The 23,991-nt window shown below is 33.0% G+C and overlaps 1 protein-coding gene across 1 annotated transcript in view; it reads right to left on the reverse strand.

Moving 5' to 3' along the window:
* Positions 1–23,991, reverse strand: part of LOC111621071 (copine-3-like) — a 92,939-nt gene that overhangs the window by 27,625 nt on the left and 41,323 nt on the right. Inside the window, exons 12-13 of the mRNA XM_023363130.1 lie at positions 9,745–9,851; positions 9,550–9,677 (exon numbers count right to left, since the gene is read on the reverse strand). Coding sequence (XP_023218898.1) covers positions 9,550–9,677; positions 9,745–9,851 — 235 coding nt within the window. The remainder of the gene's footprint in view (positions 1–9,549; positions 9,678–9,744; positions 9,852–23,991) is intronic.

Consider the following 23,991-nt stretch of genomic DNA (forward strand, 5'->3'; position numbering starts at 1 on the left):
AGCATTAACAATGTGAGTTTGAATGCTCTTTGCCCTTTGACCTAAAAGTTGGTATTTCAATATATTTTTAAAACTTTTAGGTCCAGTGGTAGAATGATTGAAATTACTTGTAATGTGTTTGTCAGGTTTGATCTGTATGCTTTAGCTATCAATATTAAACTCATTCGTTGGATAGAGTTAAGGTGTTTCTTAATGTTTTGCTTGTTGGCGGCTTCTACCCAGATCTCTGCCCCATAAGTAATGACTGGTCTATTGCACATTTATAGATTGTCTGGCTGGTCTTGGAATTTGTTCCCCACGTGTTCAGGAAGATGCAGCATAGGGAATGGGCCATTGTAACTGCCTTGTTGTGGATATAGCTGACGTGTGATTTCCATGTTAAAGTCTCATCAATCTTCAGTCCTAACTATTGGATGTCAGAGTTATGTTTGATCCTATGTCCAGGCAGTTCAATTGCTGGTTTATTATTAAGTGGGTGATGTCATGGGAAAAGCATACTTGTACATTTAGCTGGGTTGATTATCAGTTTTTTCTTTTCTGTCCAGAGGTTTACATTTTTTAGAAGTTTGTTCATCTGAATCTGTAAGACTTCTTGGTTTTTGTGTGTCATCAGAATCATTGTATTGTCAGCAAATCCTAATATATCGAGAGTGGTGTCTGCTAAGGAGGTTTCTTGAAGTTTGAAAATATCATTATATTGTGCAAGTCACAGAATTGGTCCAGACCTAGAGCCCTGAGGCAACCTCTGTCTATATCTCTCATGATAACATTGGAGCCAAGTATTATGCTTGCCTTTCTTTTCATAAGAAAACTCTTATAGAGCCCATAAAGTTTTTAGGGCAATTTACTTCTTTTAGTGCCAAGAGGATAGCCGGCCACCACACATGGTCGAATGCCCCTTGAAAAACAATCGATACTGCCAATGTATGTCTGTTGTTTTATTTTGCGCTCCTTATCACCTCGATCATCTGGTGTAGTGCCGTAATTGTACTCTTGTCTTTATGGAATCCATGCTGGTTGGTGTGGAGAAAATTTGTCTTTTCCATTTTAAATTCCAGTCTTTTACATATTAAGGCACTGAGATTTTTCCAAAGATTGATAGTAGGGATATAGGGTGAAAGTCTTTCACTGTTAAACTAGTTCTTGTTTGGGCTTTAGGTATAACCTTGATTTCAGCCCATTTCCAGGCTTTGGGAAAATACTGGAGTTAAAGGCATTTGTTGTAAATTATTAACATGGTAGTTGGAATTGCATTGAAAGTATGCTTGGCCATGTTCCCCAGGCCTGGAGCTTTCCTCCAGTTTATTTCCTGAAATAATTTGGCAATTTCACTGGGACTAAAGTCTGTGTTAGTGTTCAAGGTGGAAAGGCAATCCTTCCTAATCTTCGCATGACAGCGGCTGTCAATGTCCTCGTGGTCCTGTGGAAAGAGTTCTGAGAGAAGGTATTCGTAAGTCTCTGCTATAGTTTCTATGAAGTTACCATCAGCCTTTTTCATAGAGCATGGTATGTGCATATGCTTGTATTTATTGTATACTACTATGAAAGGTTTTCCCCATGGGTCTCTGTTGCATGCATTGGCACAGTACTCCTTCCACGAGGCAGACTTGGTGTCATTGATGAGCCTTTTGTACCCCATTTGTGCATTGGCATACTCCTGATGAAGGGCCTCTCTATGAGCGAGATCTATCATTTTGCAGAAATCCCTTTTCATTTTTCTGACTTTTCTTCGCATACGTGGAGATCCAGGATCCACCATGGGACTTTGTTGATTTGGTCTTATGTGATGGTTGCCCTGTTGTATGCTTGGTGTACTATCATCGAAAGTTCCTCTATTATAGAGTTTAGCTCTTCCTTTGCTTGTAGGTTGATAAAAGAGGCAGGCTTCCATAATTCCTGGACTAGTAACTCAAAAAGATCTCAGTTTGTGCATTGTTTTCTAATGACATTGCATGGCAGAAGGGTGTGTGATATTATGGTCCTTATATAGTGATGGTCACTACCCATAATCTTGTCCTCAGTAAAGCAAGAGTTTCTGTCACCAAGGAGAGAGCTGTCGGCCAGACAGATATCAATCCAGCTCTCTCCTGTAGGAGTGAAGAATGTGGGTAGTCTACTTGTGTTAAGAGAATATAGCTGTAACTCCTCCATAAAGTCCCTGACAACCCATCTCCTGGGGTCTTCATTTGGAGTGAACGAAATTGGGGATTTTGCATTAAAATCCCCTGCTATGAAAATATTGCCATGTGATATTTGCCTGATGCTTTCCATTATATATTCCAAAGGATGCTCTATAGACATCACATAACAGTAGAAGTCCCTGGTCTGGATTTGGATGGTGCAATGGTATTTAGTCCTGCCTAACTACAGCAGTCAATACCGACTGCTGTAGTTAGGCAGGTACTGGACATCAATGTTTTTATTGGCAACTACTATAGCTGTCAGTTGTTCCTTGATGGTAGTAAATGTTGTGCTTGCCCATTAAAGCTAGTTTGTTGCCAATTGTGGCAACAAACTCTTGGATTGGCTCTTGAATTGTAATAACATCTATTGGCTTTTCCTGGATTTCACTGACTAGTTGAGTGGTGGCTGCCTTACACTTCTGCAGATTTACTTGGAGGAAGCTAAGTTTGTGGTCTGAAGCTGTGTTGGTTCTGCTGTTGTTGGCTGCCTAAGAGACAAGTAGTTGTGACAGTATTATGAGCACTGATATGCCTAGTCTCCATAGTTGGTCTGTAAGATGATTGCTGTTTTAATTTTTTGCAGGAATGGGCACCTCGAGATTGACCATTCCAGCAGAACTCTGCACAGGCACATAGGTAACTGCAACACAGGACTGTGCAAGGACAATTGTCCAGCTTTTATAAGTGCCAAGGAATGGTCCCCCACATTTTCCCTGACCTCAATCTGATGGATTATAATGTTTTATCCATTCTGGAGGCAAGGACCTGTGCTACCTCTCATAATAGTTTGGAGTCCCTGAAAAAGAAACTTGAAAGAATAGGAGAAAATATCAGTAGAATAACTGCATAACACACAAATTTTTTTTTTTTTTGTGGCGTAATAAACACTAGTATTGTGTTTTATTCTAAAGACACATGGCAAATTTTCCATCAAATTCCTTTATTAGTTGATACGGTACATTGTTTTTTACTCGTTTCGGGCTTTGCCCCTCTTCAGTCAACTAAAATACAATATATATATTTAACTTATAACAGTAGAGAGTTTACATAAAATAATGAGTACATAAATGATATATAGACGTACCTTTTGGTTACACTTTGTATAATTTAAAAACGTAAAATCTGCTTTAATCTTTGTATAACTAGTATATATTATAAATAAATTAAAAGGTTAAAAGTTCTAAAATCTTCTCTTATAAGCATATTTCGATACTACAAACTGTAAAAAATTTTTAACTGTTTCCTCCCCCTCTTTACCTTCCACCCCCTTTTTTATTTTTTCTTATGCGCTGGTGTCTTAAGTGTTGCCATGTATGACGTTCGATAGAAAAAAAGGAAAAAAATATTATTATAAAAATATTATTTATAATATATTAATCCAGTTTTCGTTTATTTTAAGACTTAAGTTTTTATTTATACTGTCTTTACTTTTCATGATTTCTATGGTTTCTTTAAACTTTCTGTTGTACGTTAATTTTTCTTTATGCAGTATTTCTACGTTATCTTTATCTATATTACAGTTGTTTATAGTACAATGTTCGTAAAATGCAGAATTTATTCTATTGTATTTAAGATCTGCTATGTGTTCTTTCAGTCTAGTTTTTACTTTTCTTTTTGTTTCTCCTATGTAATGTTTTTTGTTTGCGCAGGTACACGGAATTTTGTATACTACACCTTGGTTTTCGATCGGTATTTGCTGGTTTTTCTTCTGGTTCGTGGTTAACAGTCTGCTTTCCATTTTTTGATATGATGGTGCTAATTTGTAGTTTATTTTTTCTATTTCTGCGCTGATTTGTTCATATAAACCTCTAATATATGGAAAGTTAATATATTTTGTTTTAGTTACTTGTTTATCTTTATTTTTACATAGGTTTCTGGGGTCTTTAATTCTGGTTTCCCATTGTTTTAGTAATCTTTGCGGAAATCCTGCTAAAAGAAACTTCTTCCTTAATTCCATTAGATCTTCGTTTATATGTGCTTCTTGGCTTGTCCGGTTTATGATTTTGTCGTATTCCATTTTATATATATTATATTTAATGTATGACGGAATTTTTGATTGATATCTTGTTGTTACTTGGTTAGAGCTCGGTTTCTTGAATGTTCTATATTCCAGATGATGTTTTAATCTTGTTATTGTAATATCTAGGTAGTTAATGCTTTGTCTTGTTATATCTTCGGTCTCTATTTTAAATTTTATTGCTTTATGTATACTATTTGTCTGCTTGTGAATATCTTCTATTTTAATTTCTGTTTCGTCATATATTATTAAAATGTCGTCAACGTATCTTTTGTAGAATTTTATTCCTGGTATGTTACATATTATATTATCGATGTCTATCATAATTAATTCAGCAAGTTTTGGGCCGATTACGGATCCCATACTTATCCCATCTGTCTGAGTATAGTATTCTTCGTTGATTTCGAAGTAGTTACTTCTATACGTAAATTCTATTAATTCTATTATTTCTTTGTTGACGTCTAGGTTATTAAGCTTTTCTTCTATTAGATCCCAAGTTATTGATTGGTACATATCAACTATGTCGAGGCTTGCTATTCTATACTTTTCTTCTATATTAATTCTGTTTAGTTCTTTTATGAGTTCGTCTGCGTGGAAAACACAAATTTTTGTCAAACATTAGGGCCTCTATATTAAAGCCAAAGGAAGCCTCATTGGAGACTATTGACTATGTTCATTTTAAGACACAGTATTGTCATATTTTGTTGTTACAAATTCATTGTTGTAATTAATAAAGTCATGGTATAACAAATGGACAAGAAACCAACTTTTCTACACCCTGTACAAAAATTGCATAAAATATAGTAATTTTTTGCTTACAATGTAGATTTATTTGAATAAAAAGTATAATTAATCATCATCATGATTGAAAAATACTGTATTTTATAAACTATTGACACAACAAATCAATCATCTATTGTTTTTTAAAAGAAATTAATTAAATGTTTACTTTTTAATTTTTTCTGAAGATATTGCTGGAATGAAACATCCCAGTAAGAATGAAATATTTTATAAGCATGTTCCTCATTACATAAAAAAAAAGACATACACAAGTCCATCATACTGACTGGGTGAGATCAAAGCTGTAAGATAACTAGTTACTCTCAAATATTTCATAATAAAGAAACTTAACAATTTGTATCATTTGGCTTAGTTTAATTAGGCTTATATTAATTATTTTATCAACTGCTATTGATTTTTAATATATAAATAATTATATTACTTTAGAATTTCTGTAGAATAACATTACAAAATAGTCATTACACTGAGTATTTAAAAACAAAAAATTAATTAATTTTCCAAATTTGTTTAATCTAGAACACAAGATGAGAATTTTATGTTTTAATTTCAAATAATTTAAAAATTATTAGTTATAATGCTTTATGGTTTAAATAAAGTTAGAAATTTATAATTTATTAAAAAATTTCCAATTTTAATCTTTTTAACAAATTTTTATACAAAAGGAAAAAAAAATGTTATTGAACTTGCAGAACTAGTTTTAAGCAAAATAAAACAGAATGAATTTCTGAGGCTAAATTAAACATAGTTCAAAATTGCAGATTCTGTGTAATAATTTTTTCTATCATTTTATAAGCCAACAAGTTGAAAAAGAAGCATATTAATGGAGCCTAAAAATTAACAATCATTATGCAAGAATACAGAAAATTATTAGAAAAAAGGCTACATTCATGAACCAAAACAAGTTTTTATTCCTGAATTTAGCATTTTTTCCTAATAATTTTGATTATGGTAACACATACAAAAGTAAGAACTCTATATGGAGAAACTGAATGCTTTAAAATTGAGAAAGGGGTGCGACAAGGCTGCATTTTGTCTCCATATCTGTTTAACTTATATACTGAATATATCATGAGAATGGTTACTACAAATGAAGAATCCATTGGTATCAAGATTGGAGGNTCTCCTATGTAATGTTTTTTGTTTGCGCAGGTACACGGAATTTTGTATACTACACCTTGGTTTTCGATCGGTATTTGCTGGTTTTTCTTCTGGTTTGTGGTTAACAGTCTGCTTTCCATTTTTTGATATGATGGTGCTAATTTGTAGTTTATTTTTTCTATTTCTGCGCTGATGTGTTCATATAAACCTCTAATATATGGAAAGTTAATATATTTTGTTTTAGTTACTTGTTTATCTTTATTTTTACATAGGTTTCTGGGGTCTTTAATTCTGGTTTCCCATTGTTTTAGTAATCTTTGCGGAAATCCTGCTAAAAGAAACTTCTTCCTTAATTCCATTAATCTTCGTTTATATGTGCTTCTTGGCTTGTCCGGTTTATGATTTTGTCGTATTCCATTTTATATATATTATATTTAATGTATGACGGAATTTTTGATTGATATCTTGTTGTTACTTGGTTAGAGCTCGGTTTCTTGAATGTTCTATATTCCAGATGATGTTTTAATCTTGTTATTGTAATATCTAGGTAGTTAATGCTGTGTCTTGTTATATCTTCGGTCTCTATTTTAAATTTTATTGCTTTATGTATACTATTTGTCTGCTTGTGAATATCTTCTATTTTAATTTCTGTTTCGTCATATATTATTAAAATGTCGTCAACGTATCTTTTGTAGAATTTTATTCCTGGTATGTTACATATTATATTATCGATGTCTATCATAATTAATTCAGCAAGTTTTGGGCCGATTACGGATCCCATACTTATCCCATCTGTCTGAGTATAGTATTCTTCGTTGATTTCGAAGTAGTTACTTCTATACGTAAATTCTATTAATTCTATTATTTCTTTGTTGACGTCTAGGTTATTAAGCTTTTCTTCTATTAGATCCCAAGTTATTGATTGGTACATATCAACTATGTCGAGGCTTGCTATTCTATACTTTTCTTCTATATTAATTCTGTTTAGTTCTTTTATGAGTTCGTCTGCGTGGAAAACACAAATTTTTGTCAAACATTAGGGCCTCTATATTAAAGCCAAAGGAAGCCTCATTGGAGACTATTGACTATGTTCATTTTAAGACACAGTATTGTCATATTTTGTTGTTACAAATTCATTGTTGTAATTAATAAAGTCATGGTATAACAAATGGACAAGAAACCAACTTTTCTACACCCTGTACAAAAATTGCATAAAATATAGTAATTTTTTGCTTACAATGTAGATTTATTTGAATAAAAAGTATAATTAATCATCATCATGATTGAAAAATACTGTATTTTATAAACTATTGACACAACAAATCAATCATCTATTGTTTTTTAAAAGAAATTAATTAAATGTTTACTTTTTAATTTTTTCTGAAGATATTGCTGGAATGAAACATCCCAGTAAGAATGAAATATTTTATAAGCATGTTCCTCATTACATAAAAAAAAAGACATACACAAGTCCATCATACTGACTGGGTGAGATCAAAGCTGTAAGATAACTAGTTACTCTCAAATATTTCATAATAAAGAAACTTAACAATTTGTATCATTTGGCTTAGTTTAATTAGGCTTATATTAATTATTTTATCAACTGCTATTGATTTTTAATATATAAATAATTATATTACTTTAGAATTTCTGTAGAATAACATTACAAAATAGTCATTACACTGAGTATTTAAAAACAAAAAATTAATTAATTTTCCAAATTTGTTTAATCTAGAACACAAGATGAGAATTTTATGTTTTAATTTCAAATAATTTAAAAATTATTAGTTATAATGCTTTATGGTTTAAATAAAGTTAGAAATTTATAATTTATTAAAAAATTTCCAATTTTAATCTTTTTAACAAATTTTTATACAAAAGGAAAAAAAAATGTTATTGAACTTGCAGAACTAGTTTTAAGCAAAATAAAACAGAATGAATTTCTGAGGCTAAATTAAACATAGTTCAAAATTGCAGATTCTGTGTAATAATTTTTTCTATCATTTTATAAGCCAACAAGTTGAAAAAGAAGCATATTAATGGAGCCTAAAAATTAACAATCATTATGCAAGAATACAGAAAATTATTAGAAAAAAGGCTACATTCATGAACCAAAACAAGTTTTTATTCCTGAATTTAGCATTTTTTCCTAATAATTTTGATTATGGTAACACATACAAAAGTAAGAACTCTATATGGAGAAACTGAATGCTTTAAAATTGAGAAAGGGGTGCGACAAGGCTGCATTTTGTCTCCATATCTGTTTAACTTATATACTGAATATATCATGAGAATGGTTACTACAAATGAAGAATCCATTGGTATCAAGATTGGAGGCGAAACTATTAATAATATAAGATATGCAGATGATACCACCCTTTTGACAGAAAGCAAAGCAGATTTAGAAAAACTTATCATAAGGGTAAAAGAAGAAAGTGCTAAATTTGGTTTGAAGCTAAATGTAAAGAAAACTAAAGTAATGTCAACTAAAGAGTTAAAAGATTTCATTGTGGATGGTGAAAGAATTGAAGTGGTAGAAAGTTACATACTTTTGGGCTCAAAGATAGAAAGGAATGGAAGTTGTGAAGGAGAAATCAGGAGGAGAATTAATCTTGGCAGAACAGCCATGGCAAATCTCACCAAGATAATGAAAGATAAAGACATTTCCATTCATACTAAGAAAAGAATTGTAGAAGCAATGGTTTTCCCTGTAACATTATATGGCTGTGAAAGCTGGACTCTAAGGAAAAAGGAAAGAAAAATGATAGATGCATTCGAATTATGGGTATGGAGAAGATTACTTAGAGTTCCATGGACAGAAAAGAAAACAAATATCTCGATTTTAGAAAAAATTAAGCCAAGCTTCTCCTTAGAGTCAAGAATCTTAAAACAAAAATTGACCTACTTTGGACATGTGATGCGTAAAGAAGTTTCCCTAGAGAAGTCTATTATGCTGGGAAAAGTGGAAGGTAGGAGGAAGAGGGGAAGACAACGGATAAGATGGATGGAAGAAATCGAGAAAGTCACAGAAATGAAGCTGGAGGAACTACGAGAGACAACAAGGGACAAATCAAGATGGAGAAGACTTGTCCATGAAGTCACCAGGAGTCGAAGACGACTCGATGGAACTTAACAACAACAACACATACAAATGTTTTCTCTTTGAATACAGAGAATATATATTGAAGAATTAAAAAAAAGGAGTAAAAATTTAAAATATAATTCATATATTAAACTTTATATTATATAAATTAAATAAAAAGTATGGAGATAAAATATACAAAAAATTATAAACTATTTCAATGTAAATGAGATCAATTTTTATTTATTGAAATGAATTTATTTTGGATTTGTTACAATAATCTTCATAATATTTTGATATTTATTATTTATGAATAATGACAAAATTTTATTTTACTTTAAAATAGTATAAATAAAATCATAACTTACATCACATGTAGCCATGCTACTCTCAGCAAATCTTGCCACATGATTAATAACTGGTGTAAAATTGGTTGGTCCATATAACTGAACTTGATAAATGCAATTACGATAGGCATCAATTATTCCCTGAATACCTGATAATATCAATAAAATGTCAAATTCCATTCTTTGACAATAGAAAAAAATCATTTTTAAACTAACCTGCACAAAATGGATTACTATTATTGAAGTTAACAGCAAACTCGTGGGAAACTTGCCACGACGGTGGTATTTTTGCACCAAATCCCAAAGCAGGAAACATTTTATCGCTAAATATATTTTAAAACAAAGTGATAAAGTAATGTTTAATCAAGTTTAAATAATTGTGAAAATTTAAATTTAAATGTTATTAGCATTTCAATTTTGAATAAGAGAATGAAATAATGCATTTTATTTCTTGCTAAAAATATTTCATTTTACAACATTATTAATTATGAAAAAATATTTTAAAATCTTCATTTTTCAATATTGCACATTTGACAATTTCTTATAAATTTTTATTGTATATAAAAATTGCAAGATTTTAATTTTTAAAATTTCTATGAAATTCATGAAATTTTCATAAAACTTCACTGTCCTAATTATTGACTATTATTGATAATGTAAGTACTAAGTACTAACAAAATTTCTTATTTATCATTATTAAATTAATATATTTTATCAATTTAGTTATCAGAAAGTACATTTTCAATGTGAATAAATGGCTGTAAAAAGAAATAATTACAATTCAACTAATGTTCAACCCATTAAGAGCAAAGATATTTTAAAAAATTCAGCAATGACTTCTATATCTTTCCTGACTGCTTTGATCCAACATGAACAATGTCTTCCACTTCTGTTGATAACTCCACTAATTAAACATAACCCAAAAAATTTAAATTTCAACGAAAAGTAAGACCATAAAAAAAATGTTATCAGCCAAATAGTACTTTTATTATAACATCTAAAATGAAAATTTTTATTAAATGTATTTTTTGTTAATGTTTTGCTGTGTTTCTTATAAATAAAGACACTTTCAGTTTCAATCAAACAACATTTACTTGTAATTTATTAAAACAAAAGAATACACAGAGACTTGGCTCTGATTAACGTACACCTCTAGTCTCTTAACTCCGGTGCCAACTGACCACAGCGCTACGTCACATTTTCTCTGGTTTTTACTTACTAAATTAAATACTCCCAACACTCTCCCTTAAGCTAAAAACCAAAGAGAATGCAAATCTCTGAGCAACTATCCTTTCTAACCCACTCCGAACCTGCTTTTGATCTGCTCAAAGCTTTCTCTAGGCAGAGCTTTGGTTAGGATGTCTGCCAGTTGAATATTGCTTTGACAATATCTGATCTCAAATTCTCCTTCATGGAATTTTTCCCGAACAAAAGTAGTATCTAGTGTCCAAATGCTTTGTCCTCCTTGAGAATTCTGGATTTTTAGCTAGGCATATGACACTTTGGTTATCCACATGTAATATAGGTTTTATTGTGTGAAGCTTCGGAAGTGGGCCTAGAATTTGTGCAAAAAAGAAAAATTTTTTCTAATTTTTGTATAGAAGGAAATAATAATAATAATTATTATAATGTTGTAAAAAGAAACCACCAAACAAAAAAATGAATATTTTATGTCCATATAAGGACATACGGTATCTGTAGAAATTTCTAAGAAAAATTGAACTTCTCAGAATGAAACAATAGATGAATTTGAGTGCTTAGATCGAATATCTTCGATAGGAATCGAACTGTCAGTCGGTGTTGACTCACCCTGCAATCTGGGCTTCGATCTCATTACAATTCGTAACGAGGAGGGTACCAATTAGAGAGCGGTGGCAAATCAGCATCAACCTATCAGAATGTTTGATCTGGGACCGAGAGAAAACTTATAAAAACTGCGCGAAAAAAGCATGTGACGTTCTTGGTCCTTGGTGCTTGGATGTCTAGTTAGTGACTCCCCCACTTTGGTCATGTGTGTGCAGCATTAGGAAGTTAAGAAGGGATTCTACGTACCTCGGATAGCAAACAACATATGAAGGCGATGGCCAGCGAAGGAAATCCAGTATCAACACAGAAGCGCTCACCAGGGTCGACGAGTGACCATCAACCCATACAAGGATGCCCAGGATCAGAAGCCTGAGACCGAAGGATATTACATTGTTGGACTATTATATAATTGTTGCAACTGAGATACCAACATTTCAAAGTTTTGTAAGAAACTATTTTGATGTTATTAAACGAGTAAAAATGGAAAAACCTGTCTATGAGTTCTGTCATGCCCACACGACAGTGCTGACCGCTCAATTGTTGTGACACTTTCTCCCCAATCGGCAATCCTCACAATTGTGTGAGGCTCTGGACAGGTCCGAACCCTCACTAAAATTCGTGTTAAAATAATTGTTTTAGAGAAAAAAATATATAGTAGTTAGAGATGGATTTTTATTTTATGAAAATGCGACGCTAACTTTTAAACAATAGAAGAATGTAAGTCCGTCGACCATTTCCGGTTGGAGATCGAATTAAACTTTGATTTTGACTTCTCCCACGCCTCCAAAAGGTTTCGAATTGTCATCAGGTGACGAGGAGAGACCAATTGGAAAGCGGAATCGGAGGAAAACGAATAAAACCCCAGACATTCAAGGATGCGAGGGCTTCTTCTCCCAAAAGTTTCAAGTGATGGATCTATTGTTGTGTGTCTGTCTCACACCCATCTTCGTCTCCGTCTCCTGACCTCATCCATCAACAGAAGTCGACCGCATCATCCCGGAGTCGTCGAGACGTGATGGAATTGTTCATTCGCGGACAAGGGACACTCCTTCAAAATAGGACTATCTTGGAAAGGAGAGGAAGACCCAGAGACCGCAGCTGATGTAGAACTTCCAAGTTTGCGGAAATCTTGTAAGCTTCTTTCGTGTTTAATAAACGGTTGTGTTGTTTGTAAACGAGGCATCTATCTCTGAATCAACTGCTTCCACATGTTGTTGATTGTTACCGCTCGGCAGTCCAGACAGCAAGGGAGACGATGACAATACATATCACATATTATCGTTCATTGAGTTTTTTTTAATTTCTCTCCCCCCTCAGCCCCCACAATCACACTCGAGTCCCAGGCCGACAATTAGGCACTTGAATCAGAGAAGTTCTTTCGTTGATTCACTTGCAGTTATCAGTTCTGCTTTGGTTGAGGACAGTGAAATGGTAGCTTGCTTTTGGCTGTCCCAATGCACTGTTTCCCAGTACTTTAACTACATATCCAGTGGTGGATTTTCAATCATCTAGATCAGTGTTTCTCAAAGTGGGCAATAATGCCCCTTGTGGGCGATGAGTAAATCTAGGGGGAGCTGAAGGCAGAGTATTGAACGGTGACCAAAGGCAAAATTGGGGTCACTGAAAGCCATTCCCTTTCCTCTGTTAATTAATTAATTAATTAACAGAGGTTAATTAATTAACCCTTTCTGCCCATATCCCGAGTTAACTCGGGCTGCGCGTGCGAATCCACAGTCCATATCCAGAGATATCTCGGGCATGGACTTTAAGGAGCCACTAAAAAAAGCCTTGACTTATAACTTTTCCGAAAATGTATGGATCAGCATATATACATCGTTACCTATGATCTGTGCAAATTTCATGAATTATTTTTGCCACAAAAATATTTTATGACAATTTATTAATTAGGTAATTAACCGCACTATTGTTTTTTTATGGGAGTTTTTTAATCAAATTAATTAAATCGTTCTAAACTTCTATTTCACCAATTTGACTTCGGTAAAATTTTTTAAACGCTATTGGATATTTTTTATGACATCAGTAGATATTTTTGTGTGTTTTTGCTCAGTAGAATTTTTCTCCCACACCTTTTTTTTTTTCGGTTCCGTCGTAATTTAATAGCATAAAAATCGACAATATTGTGTTATATTTGAACAGATGCTGTAAGTTAGCTCCCCTCCTACTTTAAACCAATATTCCCCTGAAGTGTACATGAGAACTACCTGGGAAAGTGGACTCCAGCTGTTCTCAAGGTCAACCAGTTTGTAAACAATGTAGACTGCATGTGTGAAATTTTACACCTTGTTAAACAAAAGTATAACAATCCTTACAGCTACATTTTTCAAATAAAAGCATTTATTTTAAATTCAGGACTGTGGAGTCGCGTAAAAATCTACTGACTCCAACTCCGACTCTTCCTTACCATCTGACTCCGACTCATATACATAACAAGTTGGTAAGTAAAAGGGAGTCGGAGTCGGCGGATTTTTTGATGACTCCAACTCCGGCTAAAACACCAAAACTCCATGACTCCGACTCCACAGCCCTGTTTAAATTTTTATCTTTTTATATACTTTATTTGTAAAAACACTTTTTGGAGGGGTTTTTATTTCATGGGAATTATTTTCTGGAAATTTTTTTGGATGTCATATTCGTATTTAAGTAGAAATAATTATTTCATATAAAAAATAAACTTTTTGTGGATTTCTTAGTTGCATTTGAATTGGAACAAGGGTATCAAAGGAATTAAACTGATAAGAGGAAACATTGCATTTAATGGTTTCCAGATGTTGAGAACAATGTATGGTAAGGGCACAAAGTGTGAGATTCATAGAAAAGTTTTCCTAAGAATATTTCCAATCCTTTCTCACACAAGAGAAAATGGGTTAGGGGCGTTGAGTATTAGTTTATGGAACAAAGGGGGCAGTGGATTGAAAAAGTTTGGGAATCACTGATCTAGATCTCCCACATGATCAGAATCACAAAATACTTCAAGTAATTCACTTTTGTTGTCCATCAACACCAATCCATGGTTCACAGTTCCATTTAGATAGCAAAAAATATGTTTAACAGTAGTCCAATGTACTAGATGGGGAAACTCACAAAATTGACTTAATTTATTCACTGAGAAGGATAGATCAGGCCTGGTTTGTGTTGTGAGGTAAAGTAGTACATCAATTGCTTCTCTGTAGGGTACATGCACTTATTCTCATTTCTTTTTGTATATTTCTTTTCTTTCCATGGGTGTACTTATTGACTTGCAGTCACCCATATTGAATTTGTGTAGGATCCTTTCAATATACTGTAGTTAGTTTGTTTCAATATAATTTTGTCAGTTTTGATGTGTATTCAATTCCTAGAAAATGCTCAAGTGTTTCTTCTACTATTTCAAATTCTGACTTCAATTCCTCTAGAAGATTCCGTACTTCCTCTGCATCTTTACCTGCAATTAATCCATCATCCACATACAGTACTAACATAGTTAGACCTTTTTGTTCTTTTGATATACAAACAAGGGTCTGTTTGACTTAACCTATATCCTTTTTTAATTAGAAAGGTCTGTACTTGTTCATTCTAACATTGAAGTACTTGTTTTAGACCATATAAACTCTTGTTTAGTTTACAAACTCTCCCAGTTCCATCATCAAAGCCTTCTGGTTGAGTCATGTAAATTTCTTCCTTCAGATCTCCATGCAAGAAGACTGTTTTCACATGAAACTTCTTAACAAGAGGTCCTGATTTATTGCTATTGAGAGTACAGTTCTGATTGTCTCAATCCTTGCCACTGGTGAGAATGTTTCCTTACAGTCTACACCTCCCACATGATCAGAATCGACACAGAAGCGCTCACCAGGGTCAACAAGTGACCATCAACCCATACAAGGATGCCCAGGATCGGAAGCCTGAGACCGAAGGACATTACGTTGTTGGACTAAGAAAACCAATCAGCATGATTTAAAAGATTTTCAATTTATCTTCATAGAGCTACCAAAGTTTCACCTTGTTTCTGTGTGTATCCCTTGGCCACTAGTCAAGCTTTATATCTCAGTTGAGCCATCTGGTTTTCTTTTAATTTTAAAAATCATTTACTATCAATAATTTTCCTGTCTATTGGTAAAGTCACTAATTTCCAGGTCTTGTTCTTTATTAGAGCACAGAATTCTTCTTTCATTGCTGCTAACCAATGTTGTCTTCTTTCATTTGATTGTACTGCTTCAAACACAGTGAGTGATTCTGCAATCTCAGCTATGTTTGCACTTGGCAGCTCATGTAATTGAAATGGTTTTACACTCTTTAAAGTTTCTCTATTTTGCTTTGTAGTCTTCCTTGTCATTTGTTGCATTTTCTTTTTCTAGTTGCATTTGTTCAGTTTCTTCACTAGTATAACAAGAGTGATTATTTCACTTTTATCCACATCCATTTTCAGTTGTGTTGTTGCTGTTAGTTCCTTGTCAAAGACAACATTTCTGAAGATTCCAACCTTTCCTCCAACCAAAACTCTGTATCCTTTTATATTTTGATCATACTCTACAAAGATTCCTTCCTTGCTCTTTGGGTCTAGTTTTTGTCTTCTAGCTTCAGGAACATGTATGAAACATTTGAAACCAAATACACGCAAATGATCAGTATGGATTCTCTTTCCTGTTAATATTTCAATTGAGGTTCTGTCTGTGGCATTGCTTTTTCCTGTCAAATTGATGACATGAACTGCTGTATGTATTGCTTAAGCCCACATGTTTTTGTCAAGTCCTCTTGCATACAGCAAGAATCTTGCTAGCTCAACTACTGTTTTATTATCTCTTTCTATTTTTCCATTTTGTTCAGGAGAATATCCTACTGTTGTCTGATGACAGATGCCCTTACACACTAAATAATTGGACAATTTTTGATTCACAAACTCACGTCCTCTATCAGTATAAATAGCTTTCACTGTTTTTCCTGTTTGATTCTCTATATATGCTATGAAGTTCTTTACTTGGTCAGGTGCTGCTTCTTTTGCTTTTAGTGTTTTTACAGTGCGAAAATTTGAGAAATCATCTCTGAACAGGATGTAGTATTTGGAGCCACCTATAGAACTAATTTCCATTGGTCCTCCCAATATCCACATGAATTAATTCTCCTATTTCTTGAGTGCCAGTTTCACTTTTGCTAAAAGGCAACCTATGAGCTTTTCCCATCATACAGCCTTTACAGATATTATCTTCCATTTATTAGTCACCTCAATTTCCATTCGCTTTAATATATCTTTTACATATCTTTTCTTCTGATGTGCCAGTCTTTCATGCCACACTTACAAGGGGTCAATGGCATTCACTACATGTACTTTTCCCTCTTGGGTTACTACTGCATGTGGTAGTCCTCCAACTTTTAAACCTTTAGCCACAATTTGTCTGTTTCTTTTAAAAGAAATTTTTCATCATCAGACTCATAAGTGAGTCCTTTCTCAACTAATGTTGTGATAGAACTCTCTATCACAACATTAGTTGAGAAAGGACTCATTTCGCCCACATTTGGGTACATGAAAAACTTGTTAGCTCTACACTTTTATATGCACATCTGCTGAGAGAAAACTTCACAGCTATGGAACCTTCTCCAATAGCCAGCATCTCAGAATCATTTCCCACTTTTATCACTACAAGAGAGGTGTTTTGTTTGTATTCTTTGAACTATTCTTTCCTGTTCGTCATATGATCAGTAGCTGCACTATCAGCAATCCATATATCTAGTTTGATTTGCATTTGATTTCTTCCAGTGACTCATGCTTCAGTTTCTTTTTGGCAATGTGTCCTTTCATTCCACAGATTCTGCAGATAGTAAAACATTGATTTTGTTTTGGATGCGATAAGCCAGGACACAAACTATACCAGTTGTTCTTCCTCTGTTCCCTTTTGAGTTTTCCAGTTCCCTTTTTACTGTATCTGCTGTTACATTGTAGAGCCTCAGCCTGTCCATTGTCTTTCTCAATCTCTCCCTGTTTAAGCCTGAACTCTTCCAGTTTTAATCTTGCCATCAGAGTCTCAAGATTTCTTCTGTTCTCATTCATAGATTCCTATGCTGTCACAAAGTGTTTATATTCTGGGGGAAAGACTGATTATTTTGCATACCACTGAATCATCATCTTCAGTTTTGTCAAAGATTCTCAGTTTTTCTCTTATTCCTTCTAATCTAGAAAACATAGATGTTATAGATTTGCCATCTTCATATTTAAACAAGTGATATTCCTTTAGTGCAATTTCCTTTGACAGATATGACTTTTCCTCATACATGATAAGTAGTTTGTTCCACATTTCAATTATGTCTTACAATTTCTTATTGCTGAAAGTGCCTCTCCTGTTACTGTACTGCCTATCACCAATTTGGCAGTTTTTTCTGCTCTGAACCAGAGCAACAACTCTTTCTTATATTTTTCTTTCTCTGTTGTACTAACATTGTTTTCCAGGGTGTTCTGGCTTTTTATGCATTTCAGTTACAACTTCCCAGCAATCCTTGCTGTCTAGTAATATTTTAACTTGAAACTTCCAGTTTTCCAAGATATTTTTCATAAATTTTTCTATACCTATATTCATTGTTTCCATCTCCAAGTATTTAGCAATTAATTTTGAATGAGCTAGAGAAACAAAGAAGCTGACTTATACAAGGTAATAGCAGCTTTTCATTGAGTCTAGTCTGGCACAATGAAATGGTGACTCGGTTGTTCTTGACAAATCTGACGACTTCTGTATCGAATCTTTAGACACAACTACGCTCTGCTACCATGTTAATGTTTTGCCATGTTTCTTATAAAGACACTTTCAGTTTCAATCCAACAACATTTACTTGTAATTTATTAAAATAAAAAAATATATGGAGACTTGGCTCTGCTTAACGTACACCTCTAGTCTCTTAACTCTGGCGCCAACTGACCACAATGCCCCCTTTCATTCTCTCTGGTTTTTACTTACTAAATTAAATACTCCCAAAAATTTTCCACAGTTAAAAATCATATGGTAAATCAAGTGCAGGGACCAATTTGGTCAATTGGTCCAAGTGACCTTTGACCAATATTTCCCTGACTGAAAATCATATCTTATACTTGCCCTGCAGTATATGCTTTTCAATAAACTCAATGCAAAATAATACAGAATATGAACTTTGGGTAGACCACTATGATTCACATATGACCTATGGCTGAGCATTTGCAAGGATTGAAAATACAATACCCATGATCTCTACAGGTTTAGGTTAGACAAATGAAGTAATGCTTAGTGCATCCAAACACCACTTCATTTGCCTTGTGTTCACAATGCCCATGATTCCAAGAGCTATAAGAATTCCCACCTTATGTAAAAGCTATCTTGCAAGTAATTTACAAATAGCAGAAACAACAAAATATGAATTTAAATATGAATTTTAATTAAGATATGTTTTTTGGAAAATTTTTTACTGTTTTTGCCCCTTTGCCTCTGGAGGTGCAAGGATCCCTTAGGTCTCCAAGTGTACCATCAAGCTCCTGGTATTTACCACACTGAATTATCAAATAAGTGAATGAAATCATCAAAATTAAAACATTTGGATGCCCAAAATCACAAATACTCAAATAAACCAATAGATTTTAACCAGTAGAATACTCATTTTCTTATTTATGTTCTGCCAAAAACAGCATAAAATGCACTCTATACATTTTATGAAGTTTCAGAACTGATAGCTAAGACAGAGTATTTGTATAGTATTGGGAAAGTTTAATATGCTATACAATGAACATTGTAATATCTTGATTTTATAGAAAAAGGAAGTGTTCACTAGCTGCAATACAGTTAAAGACAGAATTGAGAATATGGGAAAGAATAGAAGAAATTTTTGTTTCTAGGATACAGAATATTCAGTTTTTTTCATTACAAGTGGATGAGAGCATAGACATTGCAGATAACTCTAATTTGATGTGCTTTGTAACATATGTTGTCAAAGCACATCAAAGAACAGCAGTTAAAATCATTCAGAAGCTTAAAAATTTTTTCATCATTCATAAAGTTTACCTTCTCAAAAGCAAATTGTGAAAACAATAATATATGAAATTACTAGAATTATATAATAATTTTTATTTTGAAGACTTGAAAAATTTTATGTAAGAAATACAAAAAATGTATAAATTAAAAAAAGAAATTTATTATTATTTATTTAAAATATTACCTATCATAATCTTGAATAACATTCCCAACAGCCCAAATAGCTTTCATGTAGTCATTTGGTTGATTACTTATATAATGAAGTGAACCAGGATCTGCAGGATTTCCATTTGATCCAGTGAAATCAATTGCTACCTAAAAATAAAAATACGGCAAAAATAATTAAAATGTTTTAAAAATAAATAATAATAATAATAATGAGTTAATATTTTTTCATATGGTTCCTTAAAAGCATAAAATAACAATTTACATTTTCAAATAATATATAAAAATGGATAGAGAAAAATTTTTGGGTGTAAAAACACATTAATTAAATTTTTAAATGAACTTTATAATATGTAAAATCTTATAAAAATATGTTAAACTGATTTTATTACATCTTACATTTATGTAGAAATTTAATTTAATTTAATTTAATATTATATTTAATTTAAATATAATATTAAGGAATAAACAATCAAATTAAAAATTGAACACTATACAGTACTATTACAACTTTTTACTATGCATATCAAACAAATATAAATTTATCAGTTAGTAATACTTTTATACTTTACTTTTTATACCTTCATTGACAAAGTTTGTTTTATAATTCAATGTTAATTTTAATTTTTTATAAAACAGTAGAATAATAAAATACATTATAATACTGAGTATAAGCATTATTTCATATAACAAGTAATGTTTCATTTTTTTTAAACAGATAAAATATAACTGAAAAAATAATTCAAATCAGAAACTTAGAATTGAATAAAAATAAAGAAAAAATTTAGTCTTATAATACATAGCACTGAATAATAAAAAAATAATAAATTAAATAAAAACAAATTAATTTACTAAAAACTTAAAATACATTATATGTGGGAATTTCTCAGTTAATGTCACTTAATTGGATAGTGGTGGCGCTGTCTTCAAAGAGATAAGAAATGGAATTTTTCTGCTCCTGCATTTTTAAAGTTTTTTTTTATAATTCTTATTATTTGTTATAAGTGTTATACATTTTTTGAAAGCGTTATTTATAACGAACAAGAATATGTTAAGTTTGTACAATTTGGATACTCCTCTCTGAAATTACACGTTTTTGAAACTTCCGGTTATTCGGGCTTGATTTTCCGGACTATCTCAACCGTTCAACCGGAACCTGATCTAGTGGCTTACTCGCACTACTTAAGTGAGTACATGTTTCAAATTTTGGGGTTCCAGGCCCGGTATTTAAGGAGTTATTAACCACTTCCTGTTATTTTTCGGCAAGCCGTAACTCGTTTCCGGTGGGCTATATCCGAATAATTTCNGAGGCATCTATCTCTGAATCAACTGCTTCCACATGTTGTTGATTGTTACCGCTCGGCAGTCCAGACAGCAAGGGAGACGATGACAATACATATCACATATTATCGTTCATTGAGTTTTTTTTAATTTCTCTCCCCCCTCAGCCCCCACAATCACACTCGAGTCCCAGGCCGACAATTAGGCACTTGAATCAGAGAAGTTCTTTCGTTGATTCACTTGCAGTTATCAGTTCTGCTTTGGTTGAGGACAGTGAAATGGTAGCTTGCTTTTGGCTGTCCCAATGCACTGTTTCCCAGTACTTTAACTACATATCCAGTGGTGGATTTTCAATCATCTAGATCAGTGTTTCTCAAAGTGGGCAATAATGCCCCTTGTGGGCGATGAGTAAATCTAGGGGGAGCTGAAGGCAGAGTATTGAACGGTGACCAAAGGCAAAATTGGGGTCACTGAAAGCCATTCCCTTTCCTCTGTTAATTAATTAATTAATTAACAGAGGTTAATTAATTAACCCTTTCTGCCCATATCCCGAGTTAACTCGGGCTGCGCGTGCGAATCCACAGTCCATATCCAGAGATATCTCGGGCATGGACTTTAAGGAGCCACTAAAAAAAGCCTTGACTTATAACTTTTCCGAAAATGTATGGATCAGCATATATACATCGTTACCTATGATCTGTGCAAATTTCATGAATTATTTTTGCCACAAAAATATTTTATGACAATTTATTAATTAGGTAATTAACCGCACTATTGTTTTTTTATGGGAGTTTTTTAATCAAATTAATTAAATCGTTCTAAACTTCTATTTCACCAATTTGACTTCGGTAAAATTTTTTAAACGCTATTGGATATTTTTTATGACATCAGTAGATATTTTTGTGTGTTTTTGCTCAGTAGAATTTTTCTCCCACACCTTTTTTTTTTTCGGTTCCGTCGTAATTTAATAGCATAAAAATCGACAATATTGTGTTATATTTGAACAGATGCTGTAAGTTAGCTCCCCTCCTACTTTAAACCAATATTCCCCTGAAGTGTACATGAGAACTACCTGGGAAAGTGGACTCCAGCTGTTCTCAAGGTCAACCAGTTTGTAAACAATGTAGACTGCATGTGTGAAATTTTACACCTTGTTAAACAAAAGTATAACAATCCTTACAGCTACATTTTTCAAATAAAAGCATTTATTTTAAATTCAGGACTGTGGAGTCGCGTAAAAATCTACTGACTCCAACTCCGACTCTTCCTTACCATCTGACTCCGACTCATATACATAACAAGTTGGTAAGTAAAAGGGAGTCGGAGTCGGCGGATTTTTTGATGACTCCAACTCCGGCTAAAACACCAAAACTCCATGACTCCGACTCCACAGCCCTGTTTAAATTTTTATCTTTTTATATACTTTATTTGTAAAAACACTTTTTGGAGGGGTTTTTATTTCATGGGAATTATTTTCTGGAAATTTTTTTGGATGTCATATTCGTATTTAAGTAGAAATAATTATTTCATATAAAAAATAAACTTTTTGTGGATTTCTTAGTTGCATTTGAATTGGAACAAGGGTATCAAAGGAATTAAACTGATAAGAGGAAACATTGCATTTAATGGTTTCCAGATGTTGAGAACAATGTATGGTAAGGGCACAAAGTGTGAGATTCATAGAAAAGTTTTCCTAAGAATATTTCCAATCCTTTCTCACACAAGAGAAAATGGGTTAGGGGCGTTGAGTATTAGTTTATGGAACAAAGGGGGCAGTGGATTGAAAAAGTTTGGGAATCACTGATCTAGATCTCCCACATGATCAGAATCACAAAATACTTCAAGTAATTCACTTTTGTTGTCCATCAACACCAATCCATGGTTCACAGTTCCATTTAGATAGCAAAAAATATGTTTAACAGTAGTCCAATGTACTAGATGGGGAAACTCACAAAATTGACTTAATTTATTCACTGAGAAGGATAGATCAGGCCTGGTTTGTGTTGTGAGGTAAAGTAGTACATCAATTGCTTCTCTGTAGGGTACATGCACTTATTCTCATTTCTTTTTGTATATTTCTTTTCTTTCCATGGGTGTACTTATTGACTTGCAGTCACCCATATTGAATTTGTGTAGGATCCTTTCAATATACTGTAGTTAGTTTGTTTCAATATAATTTTGTCAGTTTTGATGTGTATTCAATTCCTAGAAAATGCTCAAGTGTTTCTTCTACTATTTCAAATTCTGACTTCAATTCCTCTAGAAGATTCCGTACTTCCTCTGCATCTTTACCTGCAATTAATCCATCATCCACATACAGTACTAACATAGTTAAGACCTTTTTGTTCTTTTGATATACAAACAAGGGTCTGTTTGACTTAACCTATATCCTTTTTTAATTAGAAAGGTCTGTACTTGTTCATTCTAACATTGAAGTACTTGTTTTAGACCATATAAACTCTTGTTTAGTTTACAAACTCTCCCAGTTCCATCATCAAAGCCTTCTGGTTGAGTCATGTAAATTTCTTCCTTCAGATCTCCATGCAAGAAGACTGTTTTCACATGAAACTTCTTAACAAGAGGTCCTGATTTATTGCTATTGAGAGTACAGTTCTGATTGTCTCAATCCTTGCCACTGGTGAGAATGTTTCCTTACAGTCTACACCTCCCACATGATCAGAATCGACACAGAAGCGCTCACCAGGGTCAACAAGTGACCATCAACCCATACAAGGATGCCCAGGATCGGAAGCCTGAGACCGAAGGACATTACGTTGTTGGACTAAGAAAACCAATCAGCATGATTTAAAAGATTTTCAATTTATCTTCATAGAGCTACCAAAGTTTCACCTTGTTTCTGTGTGTATCCCTTGGCCACTAGTCAAGCTTTATATCTCAGTTGAGCCATCTGGTTTTCTTTTAATTTTAAAAATCATTTACTATCAATAATTTTCCTGTCTATTGGTAAAGTCACTAATTTCCAGGTCTTGTTCTTTATTAGAGCACAGAATTCTTCTTTCATTGCTGCTAACCAATGTTGTCTTCTTTCATTTGATTGTACTGCTTCAAACACAGTGAGTGATTCTGCAATCTCAGCTATGTTTGCACTTGGCAGCTCATGTAATTGAAATGGTTTTACACTCTTTAAAGTTTCTCTATTTTGCTTTGTAGTCTTCCTTGTCATTTGTTGCATTTTCTTTTTCTAGTTGCATTTGTTCAGTTTCTTCAC

This window comes from Centruroides sculpturatus, unplaced genomic scaffold (genome assembly GCF_000671375.1).
Source record: "Centruroides sculpturatus isolate CEXI.00-Female unplaced genomic scaffold, Cexi_2.0 scaffold228, whole genome shotgun sequence".
NCBI lineage: Eukaryota > Metazoa > Arthropoda > Arachnida > Scorpiones > Buthidae > Centruroides > Centruroides sculpturatus.